Raw genomic sequence first — 14,935 nt, 5'->3', positions numbered from 1 at the left:
ATTGCGTCTGATAAGTCTGTTCTTTATTATAATTTTAGCCAGTTTGCTTGGTACTGAAGTTACACTTACTGGTCTGTAATTGCCAGGATCACTTCTAGAGCCTTTTTAAAATATCAGTGTTTCTTTATCTATCTTCGAGCCACCTGGCACAGAGGCTGATTTAAGCAATGAGTTACATACCACAGTTATTAGTTCTGCAATTTCACATCCTTCAAAACTATTGGGTGAATACCATCTGGTACTGTATATACCATCTAGTACTGTATATATGTACTGTATGTACAGTACTGCATTGTCCATGGTCATTAAAGGGTTAATATAGATTTTAAATTGTTCAATGACTTCAATGTTTGAATTTTGTTCTTTATAAAAATACCAGATTTTAAGAACACTACTTTGACGTGGCTGTTCAAGATCAACTGCTGAATATATAATAGGCACCTCATTTGCCTATATAGTCACCCCATTACCAGTACCTAACTCAGCACTTTATTAAGCATTTCAGGATAGTTGAGTGTGAAGGGAGAAATCTAGAGCAATTTTGTATACTATACTAACAATGCAAATAATTTCAAACCCCATTTGAATTATATTCAAAATTATTCCAGCCACAAAAGGTCAACACATTCACTGGGACGGCCATGAGAGTTCATTGTGTAGTAGAAGCATCAGTTTGTAGAGAAATACTTTGTACTGGAAGAGATAACATTTTACTTTCAAACAACAAACATTTCTGGAAATAAACCAACTATATGGCCATAAAGATTCTAAGTCATAACATTTCTCATAAAAAATGATTAATCATTACAAAAAGGCAGGAAAATGAGACATCTATAGCCGCCCACCTTGACATTTTCGTTCTTTGAAAAAAAAAAAAAATCCCTGATCTAGTTTGTGAACAAGAGCTGTCAAGTGGTAGAGATTACTAGATTAATCAATCTATCAAATATATTTTGAGATTATGATCTTTTTATTCTTTGCATCAAGAAAACACAGTGACATTAAAAAGCTTTACTTAGAAATCAGATAAATATTGCCTATGAACATACAAGTCTAACTAGTGCCCGCTTTGCTACACTATTTATTTAAACCACATACAAACACACAGACATTATTATTATTATTGTTTATTTAAACTGATGCTTAAAATCCCACTCACTTGTAGGAGAGTCAAGTAATATTTATTCATGGTGATTGTACAAATACGTAATTTAATACCTGTGAAAAGGAAAAAAAATCTTTCCATCCAAAGTAATGATACATCGGTAGCAATTTCATTTTAATATTATTGCTTACTTGAGTTATTTTTTCAACTCCTTGGAAGCTATGTTTCTCAAAGTGTTCAGCTATATTTATGAAAGTATGATGTTCCAGGTAGCAGCAATTACTGAGTACAATTAAAAGTCTTTTCTCCTAAATCAACAGACGTTTTAAGGAAGAAAAATGAACAGTAATTAGGAAATATCTAGGATAACTTTGCATTATGATAATATTTATTATTATGTTTATACACATTTTGATCATTGAAAATGTTTTGTTGACTTGAATGACAACAGTCATATGTGAGCATGCTGATAAATAAAATATAGTAACAAATACTTTTGTAAACAAAATCCTAAGAACTGGTTAACGCTGGGTGCAATGATTCAATAAGAGCACTTTTTCTTATGGGCTCTGATGTCTGAAAGTATTCACTGGAATAATTGTGACTAATATAGATCTGTGATTCAGATCCCATTCCAAAAAGTAAGCCACAAACAGCTTTCCAAGAAGTGGTTTCTGCATTTTACTGTTTTTTTTCTATAACCTGTTAAAAATGATGACCACCACAAAATAAAACCAAAATCTTCACTTTCATATGAAACTGCCTGAAGAATTCGGTTTTAACATTCGAGCAAAGGAAGCAAAACAGATATTAAACAAATGCATTTCTATCCTCCAAATTAAACTAAATCAAAGACTGACAGAACTCTAAATCATTTCTGCATATAATTTGAAACACTGTAAGTCATCTCTGCTCTCCAATTATTTTGTTTTAAAAATCAAATATGGTTCAAAACAGATATTGAATTAGGTTATATCAGGACTGTTGGTCCATGAGACTGGTGCAATAATATGATACCTGGGAGAGAGGCAAGGTCTAGTTTTTCCTCAGGAGGTAGATAGGAACTTCCAAATTATAAACTCCGTGCTGGTGGTGACTTTTTGTGCAACTGTGTGCAGGTCACTTAATTTCCTCAGTTTCCCTACCTGAAAAATACTTTCCTACCTCAAGAGAGATCAGGACGATCATTTGCAAAGTGCTTTAAAAATGAAAGCTTTCTGAGGATAAATTACCATAGTGAGGTGTGAAAGAAGTCAATATCTTACTAAGAATGAGATTTGCAATTCCTGATAAATTCCCAGCAGTCTTATCAACCAGTAATGAACTACAACGACTAGTGTAATAAATGTGTACCCATTAACCTGCCTACCACAAATAATGATAAATTAACCAAAGAATGTACAATATGAAACACAAACTGTCAAAAAACAATGAAAAATCCTAGGCCAGTCACTTAATACTCTCTGTGCCTCAGCTACTCCATTTGTAAATGGGAGATAATAATTCTTACTGATACTTGTTGTGTTTTGAAATCTACAGATTAAAATTCTTTTAAGTGCCAAATTTAGATATTAATACTCTTTCCTACTTTTGTTTATTAATCTCTCATTTGAAGCTTCAAAATAATTCTTAACCAAATTTATTTTTCCATTGTATAAGCCATATGGCTGGTCAAAGGTATTGGGTTACTGGCAATGATTTTTTTTGGCTAAAAAAGCACTGAACCATTTGTTTGGGAGGGAAAAAACCCTCAAAACGTCAAATGGACTTCAATAACACAGGAAAATAAAACAGTTTGATAGCAGTTAATTAACGTTCACACAGTACTTGGAAAATTAAAATGATATAAGTACTAAATTATTATTAAATTTCAGAATTTAGAACTCTGCGTCTAATCCTACAAGTCTTTGCTCACTAATTGCAGTTAGACTACTCATGAAAGTAAGGGATATAGCTTGGGCCCTTAAAAGTTTCTAAATTCTGCAGGAATAGATTATTACAAACATAATGAAAGCTTCGAATTCACTCTTTGAGGGGCATAACTTTATGTGTTTCGATAGCCCTTGTGCTGGCGGCATGTACTCTATGGGAATGCATTAGTTCAAATAACTGGGAGTGGAACTTGCACAAAAAAAAATGCAACATTAGGAATTTTATGGAAAAGCAACTTTTTCTAGTCTCTCATTCACCACAACACATTCTACTGTAAGGAATATGACTCACCAAGGCAAACTAAATTATTTTTACACATTTATCTCTATGTTCTAAATATATATATAACAAAAATTAATTATCTGTTTTAGGAATACAGTTATTCGCACTTGAGTTTTAACTAAACATCAAGAGCCATATCCTGAATTGGTATAAATTAGTGCTACCTTCATTGACGTCAATAGAGCTTTGCCAGTTTATACTCATTGAGGACCTGGCTCCAACCTTTATTTTTTTAAATAAAATTCAGGTGTAAGAATCTGTAGGAAATACACTGAATACTGAACAATCTAAAGCTTGAAATACCATTAATATTATTAGCTTTTCTGATAATCTTGCAGTTAGTAAAGTTTGATATTATTTTGAAAGAAGTGACTTAGGAATACACAAATGCATTATAAAAGACACGCAGTAAAAGATAAATGCCTTATTCAACATGTAATTTGACCCCAATAGGACATTTTAACTAGACACCACACTTACGGAAGATAAACTAGAGTTTTCGTGAATGCTTCCAAATAAATCAGGAGATGAAACGTCAGCTGAAAGACTGAAAATATTTTGAAAAAGGTGAATAGGAGAGTATTCTTTTTACTCTAAGCATTTACAAATCAGCTATGATGTGTACTTGCTGGAGAACAACATTTCTATTTCTCAACAACTTTCGAGGTTTTAACATGCAGAACAAGGTTCCAAACAGAGCAAACCCAAAACCTTTCAAACTTATTTGCAAAATGGAATTGGGTTTAAATTCCATTTTTTAAATAAAAAATATCTGGTCTTCAGTTTGGCTCTCTCTCCCTGAGAGAGAGTTAGCCCACCCTGGACCTCAGAGACCTTCTTGTCAAAAAACTCGTCAAAATCAATATGGCTTTGATGGAAAAATTTAGTCGAAAATGTTCTGACTGGCTGTAGTGCTGGTTTCAGCTGAAAAGACTCTAGAAAAAGTTGGAGTGCTGTGTTAGAGTGTCTCATACCATGGAACAGAAGGCAGAATGAGCTGTAGAGCTTTTCTAAATCACCTACAAACTGATCAAGAGCTTTGGGAACAGGAATTGCCATTCCAGCAATCATGTTGGGAGAGGGCGGAAGGTGGAGTCGCACCTTTCTGCACTTTCTTTGATTTGCAATAAAATAGTTTCTGTTTTCTTCTCTTATACACCAACTAAAGGCCAACCAAGTAAAGAGAAAAACAAACGTGGTCTTTCAGGATACAGTCAATCAGTTTTAATTCCAAGCAAATCCAATCAATATTTTCTGGTTCCCTGCTTTACTCAGGTAAATATCTAATTTGCCTTAGAAATTCAGGTTCTTATGACTCCTCAGATCTCGTTGATGGAATAAAAGCAAAATTGTCAACAATTTAGTAGATATGTTGACCGAGTTAAGAACATGCCAAAGACAGAGAGAAAAGCAAGGAAAATACCATTCCCCATTGGTACATGGTAATCAGTGACAGCGGCAACTTCTTTCATATAAACTGCTTGGAAGTTATAGCTGTGACAAAAACCACCAGCCACAGATATTACCATTAAAATAAAAAATGGAGTAGAAGGGTGTAACAGTTACACCCTTTAGAAAGAGGATTCTCTTTGGGAATCAAGCAGAGGGATTTTGAATAAGCTAGCTTTCATTACAATAGCTACTAAGAAAACAACTTTTTAATATTCATCATATTTCATTATCTTATTCAAATCTGTATTTCATTTTTTATGTTTTTTTGGTGTAGAAATGTTCTACTTGGCTCCATGGCATTATTGGTCAAAGCCAAAATTGTTCAAAAAAGCTATCTAATAGAAATACCACAGGAATACTGGTGAGAAAAACCTTGTTGAAATTTGCAACTTCAAATATTCCAACTGTATTACTTTACTTACTGTGTGGTATCTGCTTCACAATCAGGCTTAGTGCTCAGTTGTTCCAGACAATCTATAAAAACCTATAAAATAATTAAAAAAAATTCTGAATTTTCCATCAGAGCTGAACTACTGGTACAAAACCTGTAAAATATTTTAATTTTTCTTAACTGAAATTTTAACTGCAGTACGTAAGCAGAATAATCACAAACACCTCAATTTTCTTAAACCTCAAATAATTGAAAACAGTTGCATTTTAAATTAAGTCCAGCAAATGTTTTCATTATCTTCTTAGCCTTTGTTTTCCTGTGGAAAAAAAGATCTGTGCTATTTCTTTGTACTATCTATCATTTTGCTAAATCACCTCCCAAATCAGAGTTGAAATCACAGGACTGAGGGTCCACTGGTTTACAAGGAGCGTATCTTTAAAGCCAATAAAGTGCTTAAACAGAGACCCCAACGCAAACATCTCTTAAGTGCCACTACACATCATTTCTTTGGTCTGATTTGTGACATTTCAATTGATAACACAATACAAACGATTGTTAAAACTGCTGGGTGCTGCTTTATTATCTTAAAAAACTTTCTGGGTTATTATACATTTAAAAGATTACCTTCAAAATGTGTTGTAAAGAGCACTGGTTACTAATATGAAATTAAGGGCCAGATCCTCAGCTGTAAACTGGCATAGCTCCACTGACTGCAATTGAACTATGCCAATTTATACCAGCTCAAGCGCTTGCCCTTAGTTTTGTATTAGAAACCAGTGCTCTTTGAAACCAGTGCTCTTTGAAACCAAATTTTAAGTTAATCTTTTAAATATATAATTAATAACCTAGAAAATGCTTGAAGTTAAGCTAGCACTTCAAGTATACGTTTGAAGTGTTTAGGTGCTCTGATGAATTAGGGCCTTAGAAACCCCAGGAAGCATTAAGCATCATTATCCTTAAGAGTTACTGTAATTTGAAGTTAAGATAACACTTATGTCTGGATGATCTTAATTAAACAGTATCTGATATCTTATCACCTTTTATTACTTTTTGGTGAGGAATGGATACAAAGTAAGCCCTTCATCACTCATTTACGCTCCCCAATTCCAGTTTAAAATTACCTGCATGATACCAATGCTTAGCTGGCACACATCCTCCTGTGTTTTTTGTTGCTGGAAAACCTGAAGAAACAACCATATAACTTCAGTGGAATGGCTTCAGAAGACCTTCTTCCAAAGGAAGTGAGGAAAGGGAAGAGTTATAAATATCAAACCTAGTTTCTCTGTATACACTGTTCTTGTGAGACTCCCCAGTGAAAGAAGAGTGGCTGGTTGAACAAATCCTATGTATAAACACAATGGATAGGCACATGACGCTACCTAGCTGTGGATAATTCCAGTTCTCCATACCATGAAAGTGAAACTGTGATTAGAAAAAGGTGAGGGAAAGAATAAGTGAATGGAAGGGAAAGCAGTAGCTGGATTTCCTTTGTCCTGTATGCCACAGTAACTTGGAGAAAAAGGTTTGTAGCAACATGTAGGATGGGGGAAACCAAGTAAAGCTGAAAAGAGAACAGGGCGATCGCAGAAGCTCTTAGGACTTCTCAAGATCAATTTTCTTAGCAAGTGAAATTCATCTCATGGGGAGGGATTAATCGTGAAGTAATATCCCCTTTTGGGTTTTCTGGGGAACCCTCATTGGCGGAATAGGATACCTTTGTCATACATGGGACAAAGAAGAAGAGAGCAACAGCAACAGTACCCAATCCTATGAGATGTTGAGCATTTCCTGAAGAATGCTCTAATGTCTTCCTGAAGTCAATGGAAGTTGCTCATACTTTATGGCATCAGGTCGCCAATGCAGTAAATAAATGGGGGTAACACTATCATGTGGCATACTGGAGTAGAGAAAACAAAGGGTTGAATTATGTTCCGAATGAAGTCTAGATGTGATATGTATCTGTAACTGGCTCTCCAGGGGACCAACATCATAAGAGCATACCTGCTACCATTTGAAAGCTACAGTCAGAGCCTTTATTACAAAAAAATTGAATTTAAATACAATTCACTTTTTGCTCTCTCCCAAACAAATGGTAATATGAGTGCAATTTGAAAACAGACTCAATATTGCAAGGGCTTTTTTTGGTCAAAGTGAAGAAAAAATATTGTGAAGCTTGAGTAATTTCTTAATTCATTTTATAACAGCATCTCTGTATTATCCACTAACACTCATAATACATAAAACATTTTTACAGTAATTACTTTTAAAATTAATAACAATTTACATACAAGGAAAGAAAATAAAGTACGTAACAAGACTTACACTGGCTTCTCCAGGTTTGCAGTCCAGAACACTCTTGAGTGACTGCAAGGAATGCACAATGCATTGTTCAAACTGGGATGGCTGAAAGTAAAAAGGGTTTTGAGTTCCTAAATGAATGTGCAATGTATACTATACAAACTATTAATATACACATTTTTTTACAGTAACAGAGAAGATACTCATTTTTTACTGATCCAAAATGGAACCCACCCCATGCAAATTTCATGATACATATACTAGAGAAAGCCCTTGTTTTAATGATGTACTTTCATACTGAAGCAAACAAAAATAATTACACAGATCAATTTTATTTGCAAGTGTCTGAATGAGGGGTTCTTCCACTGAACGGTTTCTTCGCCTTAAGCCTGCAGTGAAGTTCTTATACTTTGTTTGTGATTGCACGCATGGCTACTCAGGAAAAGTCTGGGGGTAAAATCCTGTCCCCATTGTAGTCAATAGCAGAAGTCTCATTGACTAGCAGGACCAGGATTTAAATTTAATAGGGCCATTCTAGGATATCCCAAATTCACCATTATGATTTCACTATTATGAAATCAACAAGAACAAGTAGGAGTGGATTGGTTTGGAAGTAAGGCAACCTTGTCTATTCAGAAATTGCTTTGATACTTTGCAAAAAAAATGGCATGGAAACATGCCAAAAAAATAAAGTTACATAGGTCTTAAGGTATATAAATCTAGATGCAAACGAATCTGTAGCATTATCCCTGTTAGCCAATCTTCCCTTATCCATCCTCTCTTGCTCGATATTGTGCCAATCTGCTTAGAGACCACCTGATGGCACTAGGGGGAAAACTGTGTTTCCAGACGGGAACATGAAAGTGCGAAAATTATCTCCATGCTAGAAAAACGGACACCAATCCAGTTGATTTGGCTCAAAAATGGGAGCCAGAAACTTTGGAATTCAACTCCTCATTCTGCCCTTTACCTTTTGTGTAGCTTAGGATAAGTCACTTCACTTCTGTTTCCCCAACCTATGATATTAGGATAAAGCTTATCCACCTCACATAGGTGTCATGAGGATTGATTCATGTCTGTAGAGCAATTTGAAAATCTAAAGCACTATATTAAATACTATTTATTAATTTTTAGAACAAGCTCCTGAAGACATACAGCAGAGAAAGAGCTAAATAGGCAGAAAAAAGGGCATACTTTCAGTGGAAAAGTAAAACACTGTTCCTTTTATTTTTGTTCTCATGTAGATTTTTATTGCCTGAGAAGAAAATAATAAAGCTTCTCTGTACATTAACCTTTGTGCATTACAGGCCCCATGGCTGTAGGTTTCTGATAACAGTATCCCAATATATGTTTTTAACAGCTGTATAAATATCAAGGATGTTAATAACTAATTTTCTTGCATGCATTTTACACATATAGTTTAAGCTTAAGCTGTCTCCAAAGGGCCTCTCTGGCCTTGTTTACTCTCAGAAATTTTGCTAAAGTTTCCCGCCATTATGACAACTGATTCAGATCCATCAGCGGTGGTAAAATTGGGATTATTCACATAGACAAGGCATCACCACTTGCCAGTATTTTAAGCACCATGTCATGATCTCAGCAGGATTAGATGACACCATACTTAACACAGTGGCAGCACCCTAAAGACTCATATACACTAGCAATACACCCACTGTTTCTGCTGCTGGCAGAGCTAAACTGGTGGGAAATTTTTGCAAAAAATCCTAGGGTAGATATAGCTTTGGAGCACAGTAATGAAGCACTAATAAGATTTTGTTTAGATTTACTAGTTCTACAAAAGAATGACCCTGTATGCAAACCTAGATGGAAGAAGGAAATGGGGCTCTGGACTGGACTGAAACGACCAGAGTACGTTGCAATTGAAAATAAAACCCAGAAGTCATGACTCCCAGTACTCAATATTTAATACCCAGACAACACTCTTTCCTACATTATGTATATCTGGAATGCTTCACGCCCTCCTACTCAACTTTATTCAAATGTATTTATAGTAACAACCCAGCACAACTTCAGACACAACTTCAGACACATGGCCTACCGAGTACTCTCTTATATAATACACACAACGCTTAATCCTCCCACAGCCATTTCTGCTTTCTCAGATTGTTTTTATGTCATGCCTACAATGTGCTTGTCATCTTTTAGCCATTAGTCATTACTATTTCTTTCCCAAAAGCACCTCACTAATTTATTTTAATATGGTTTCAAGTCGTTTACTGTTTGTCTGTGAGCAACCTCCTAAATTAGTTGGCTCTCAGTTAAATTTCTCATTACACCAGAAAAGCAACTTTTTATATCTACTACAGTCCAGCTTCCATGGTAACAAACCCATTAAGTTATGAAGCACTGTGACGTGGACTGAACTTGTCACAACCTGAGAAAACAAACTGTATGTTAGCAAAACATCCTTAGCTAAAAAAAATACTCTCCCTTTTTTTTTTTTTAAATCTCTACACAATCTTACTAAGGAAGATCAGTAAAAACTTTATGGGGGCACATTAATCCCCTCTCTCACAACCCTCTCAGTTTATAGACAGGCTAGCCTCTTCTCCATGTGCTTCTTTACATTCTACTCATATTAAAGGACTGAATCCAGCAAAGCTTTACTTACATGAGTAGTCCTTACTTGTGGTAGCAGTCCCACTGATGTGAATTGCTCCTCACACAAATAAAGATTATTCACATATGGCTCTGCTGAACTGGGACCAAAGACACTGCTTTTGAAAACCCCATCCATAAGCTGAAATTTATTTAGTTTTTAGAACTACTTTCAACTGTGCTTATGCTCACTGACACATGTAAGAAAATCCACCAGGAGAAAAATAACTCTTGAAAGAGGGAAAAGGTGAAAGAGAAGAAAAAGTAGCTTTTGATTTTGTGATAGGATTTATACCACCATGAATATTTGAGAAAGTGAGCAGACAGAGAGCAGAAAGAATTCACATAGGAGTATAATCTCTCCTCCATCTAAATTTGAACCCACTTTAGATGGGAACTGATTAGCTTTATTTTGTACCATATTTTAAAATGTGTGCACACACATGTAAATATAAGTAAATGTATAACATGCTGCAAAACTTTTAATATTTATGAAAAGAAAAATGAAATTTACACAAGTCATGCACAAAAAAATGGGTGCTCAGAAACACGCAAAGTGTACCCACCAGAGATGTTAAACCTTCATTATCAACCACCCAGTCTTCCTTTTCAGCTAACCTCTTCACATCTGTAAAAAGAAAAGGTGTTAAAATGCTAGGTTTCATTCTAAAAAACTCCTTGAACTTAACAAGAGATAAAACCACAGGCACCTTAGTGTGATGAACAGGCATAGAAGTACATTGGCCATACTTAAAAGATTTCAGCCACTTTTCAAATGACTAAGAATGGCACACACACATAGTTTGCTGTTGCTTTCTCCTACAGAAGTAAAATTTATGGTGCATGGCAATAGTTGCATAAAGCCCACCTTTTACTGGAAATCTTGAAGTTAAAGAAAAATTGTGACAGTCCTCTGTTTTAAAAAAATGGACATATCATGGCTGTGTACCCATAATATAGGACTATATTTGGGAATTCATATGTATGTATGTTTTATTATTCCTTGCTCAATGCAGTTAAAAACAAAAACCCTCAAGTACATAACTTAAGCTGAGATCAGGACAAGCGTTAAGACTCACATAATTATATTAAATATTTATAACATGTTTGAGTTGAGAGTCCTCAATCAGGATCAGGACTCCAACGTGCTAGGTGTTGCTCAAACATATAGGAAAAATCCATCAAGGCTCTGGAGAGCTTAGAAGAGGAAAGTGACATAAGAAGTGTAGGAAAGGGGAGGGGAAGAACAGGAGTATAACAATCAGTTATACACAATTTAGGAACCTACATACATTTCCAGGTTGCCCATTTACACCTCAACCTAGTCATCATTAATTGGTAGATTTGACTGATTGATTGACAGGTGTTGTGGCAGAGGAGCATCTTGAAGTACATTCAAGAGGCACTATACTCTGAAAAGTGACTATGCAAAAGTAGCAACTTGTTACCAACAGATCTTCTCCTGAATTTGCCAGCTTTATATTTGTTTTTACTGCTGGTTTATTCCCTTCAGAACTTTAGATCCAAAACAGATATAAAGAGGGAGCTGAATTACATTCCTTCTTATTCATCATCAAAAGAAGTGATTACTAAATTCCAGTAAGTTACACTTGTACAACCCTCACTGCCTTATTTGGTATTAGCATAAATTAGTTTGCATGACCTTTGTTGCCAGTGATGATGCATGAGAAGGAAAGAAACCGCTTGACTCTCAGGGCCCAGGCTGAGTTTACAGCGCTGTCAATTAGAAAATCCCTCTTCCATTTACTTGTAAACTGAACACATTTATCATTGAAAGACAATAAGCATCCCACAGTCATTTCCAGTTTGACAAAACCTGATTCCAGCAAAAATCTAGTTGCAAAATCATCATAGGCTGTATCCCTGAAAGTAAGAGCTACAATACAAGGTAAAAGTATCTTCAAAACTGATTTTTTTAAACCATTAGATTGCTGTTTAAATTGCATTTACTGCCGAAATTTTGTTTGCAAGTCAATAAAAAAAAATAATGTACAGCTTATGCTGTGAGACAGCTTACATAAGAAGAGAACTCCATTACCACTATATCATGTGGATACATTCTTTCAAAAAAAGTCATTTTTTTAAATTATAGAATTGAAAATTAAGCAGCACTGTAAAAGCACTTCCGCCCATGAAGATGAATAAACTAAAAATTATTCACACAAAGACGAGGCACGGTATAATCCAAGCAAGAAAATATCAGAGTTGCAGTTAATGTTCTCCCTTTAATGCAGACGCATCAGTTGAATAAAATTATGATTGTTGTGAAATAGAAATAGTTCTTTTTCATGCATATTGTAAAAGAGGGAGCTGAATTACATTCCTTCTTGTGCATTTTCAAAAGAATTGTTTACTAATTTCCAGTCAGTTACACTTGTTCAACCCTCACTGTTTAATTTGGTATTAGCATAATTTATTTTGCATGACCTCTATTGCCAATGATGATGGATGAGAAGGAAAGAAACCAGCTTGACTCTCAGAGCCCAGGTTGAGTTTATAGGGCTGGTGATTAGAAAAACAAATAGATTAAAGCCATTAAATCTAATAGATAGGATTGGGTTGTTTTTTTTTTTTTTTTAACAAGAAAATAAAAGAGTAATCAATGAAGGCATGACAAGGGAAGTGTTCTGGTTGGATTTCAGAGGCACTAAATGGACAGTTAGTGTGAGTTAACAAATATAGGCAACAATGTGAATGTAGCAGGAGAAATCAAGAGTTAGTCAAGGGCTGTAAACGATCATTAATATTTGCAAAATATTCTGAAAATGAAAAATTTTATACAGTATAAATATCAGATACGATCATTAGTGTTCTTCTCAGAGAGGTCCAGATTCAGTAAAGCACTGAAGCTCATGCCTAACTGACTTCTCACATAGTATTACTCATGTTCTTAAAGTTAGGCTTAAGTACCTTGCTGAACTGGGGCATAAGGTGAGTAACAAACAGAAATAAGGTTGTTTAGAGGAACACGAAGAGATCCTGCTTGCTCCAGTTTGTTTGCTCGATGGTCCCTGCACTGCTCTGCATATATCAGTCAGCATGAGGATCATTATATTGTCTAGCATGCTGCCCATCACAGAATAAATGAAGTTTGATAAACCAGTAGACACCATGATCCCCATATGAAAGAAAAAAGCAGGAAAGAGAGATCTTTAGCCCACTGGTGTTAATTTTTAATACACCTTGAAAAACTGGGAAAATTCCAGAGGACTGAATGAGTGCCAATATTTAAAAAGGACAAAAGGGATGACCCAGGTAATGATAAGGCTTGCTAGCCTCAAATCAATTGCAGGCAAAATAAAGCAAAAATGTTTATGGGAGTCAATCAAAAAAGAATTAAAGGATGGGACTATAAATATGCCAATATACATGGTTTTATGGAAAACATCTTGTCAAGCAAACCAAATTTCATTTTTTTATGAGTTGACATGTTTGGTTGATAAAGATAACTGCATAAGTGTCTAATATACTTATACTTTTATAAAGGCTTTGATTTAGCACCACCTGACATTTGTATTTAAAAAATCAGCACTAATCAATATTAGTAAAGCACATGATAAATGGATTAAGAACTGGCTAACTGAAGTAGCTGTCAAAGGGGAATCATCATTGAATAGGGGAATTTCTAGTAGGGTTCTGCAATGATCAGTTTTGGGTCTGACGCTATTCAATATTTTATGAGTAATCTGGAATTAAACATAAAATCATTGTGGATAAAATTTGCAGATGACAAAGACTGACAGAGTGGTAAATACTGATAAGGAGAGGGAAGTCATACAGAGTGATCTGGGTTGCTTGGTAAGCAGGGCCCATTCAAACCAAATGTATTTGAATCAACCCAAATGCAAGGTTATGCATCTAGGACCAAAGAATGCAGTTCATACCTGTAGAATGTAGGACTGTATCCTGGAAAGCAGTAACTGATAAGGATTTAGTGGACAAAACTGAACATGAGCTCCCAGTGTGATGCTCTGGGCAAAAGGGATAATGTGATCGCTAGATGCATAAACAGGGAAGTAGCGAGTATGAGCAGGAAAATGATTTTACCTCTGGTGATACCAATACAGGAATAATGCATCCAGTCCTGGTGACCAGATTTAAAAAAAGATGTCAAAAATTGGAGAGTGTACAGAAAAGAACACAAAAGTGATGTGAAGGCTGGAAAAAATGCCTTACAGTGAGAGACTGAAGGAGCTCAATGTGTTTAACGTATAAAAAAAGGTCAGGAAGAGACTTGAAGAGGAAAAGGAAGAAAACACTGGGTAATAAAGTGCTCTTTAATCTAGTGCAGTAAGGCATAACAAAAACCCGAAGCTGGAAGTTAAAAGCCAGACAAAATCAAATTAGAAATATGGCACTTTTTTTTTTTTTTTTTTAAACAGTGAGGAGGATTAACTATTGGAACAAACTAACAAAGGATATTGCCAATGCATCATCTCTTGAAATCTTCAAATCAAGACTGGATCTCTTTTTGGAAAACATGCTTTAGTTAAACAAGTTATTGAACTTAAATACAGGGATAACTCATTGAAATTCTATGAACCCTATTATACAGGTTAGACTACATAAACTAATGGTCCCTTCTGGCCTTAAAAATCTATGCATCTATGACCGCAAAGAGCTAAATAGGACTCTAGAGACAAACAATGAGTATCCCTGATAAAATTGTAACTAAAATATTGTGTAAAGTTTTTAAGATTTGCTCACTTAAAAAAGAATATCCAAGTGTCATAAACAGATAGTTAAGGGTTAATGTCTCTTTTACCTGTAAGGGGTTAACAAACAGTGAACCTGGAACACCTGACCAGAGGACCAATCAGGAGACAAGATACTTT

The 14,935-nt window shown here is 35.1% G+C and overlaps 1 protein-coding gene across 1 annotated transcript in view; it reads right to left on the bottom strand.

Annotated features, from left to right (window-relative positions):
• EXOC2 (exocyst complex component 2) overlaps window positions 1–14,935 on the bottom strand; it is a 195,337-nt gene that overhangs the window by 52,292 nt on the left and 128,110 nt on the right. The window contains exons 17-22 of the mRNA XM_032798411.2: window positions 10,646–10,707; window positions 7,485–7,565; window positions 6,284–6,343; window positions 5,194–5,255; window positions 3,800–3,866; window positions 1,297–1,413 (exon numbers count right to left, since the gene is read on the bottom strand). Of these exons, the coding sequence (XP_032654302.1) occupies window positions 1,297–1,413; window positions 3,800–3,866; window positions 5,194–5,255; window positions 6,284–6,343; window positions 7,485–7,565; window positions 10,646–10,707 (449 nt within the window). The remainder of the gene's footprint in view (window positions 1–1,296; window positions 1,414–3,799; window positions 3,867–5,193; window positions 5,256–6,283; window positions 6,344–7,484; window positions 7,566–10,645; window positions 10,708–14,935) is intronic.

This window comes from Chelonoidis abingdonii, chromosome 2, assembly GCF_003597395.2.
Source record: "Chelonoidis abingdonii isolate Lonesome George chromosome 2, CheloAbing_2.0, whole genome shotgun sequence".
NCBI classification, from domain to species: Eukaryota; Metazoa; Chordata; order Testudines; family Testudinidae; genus Chelonoidis; species Chelonoidis abingdonii.
The sequence above is the reverse complement of the archived record's forward strand: the minus strand, read 5'-3'. Positions and strand labels throughout refer to the sequence as shown.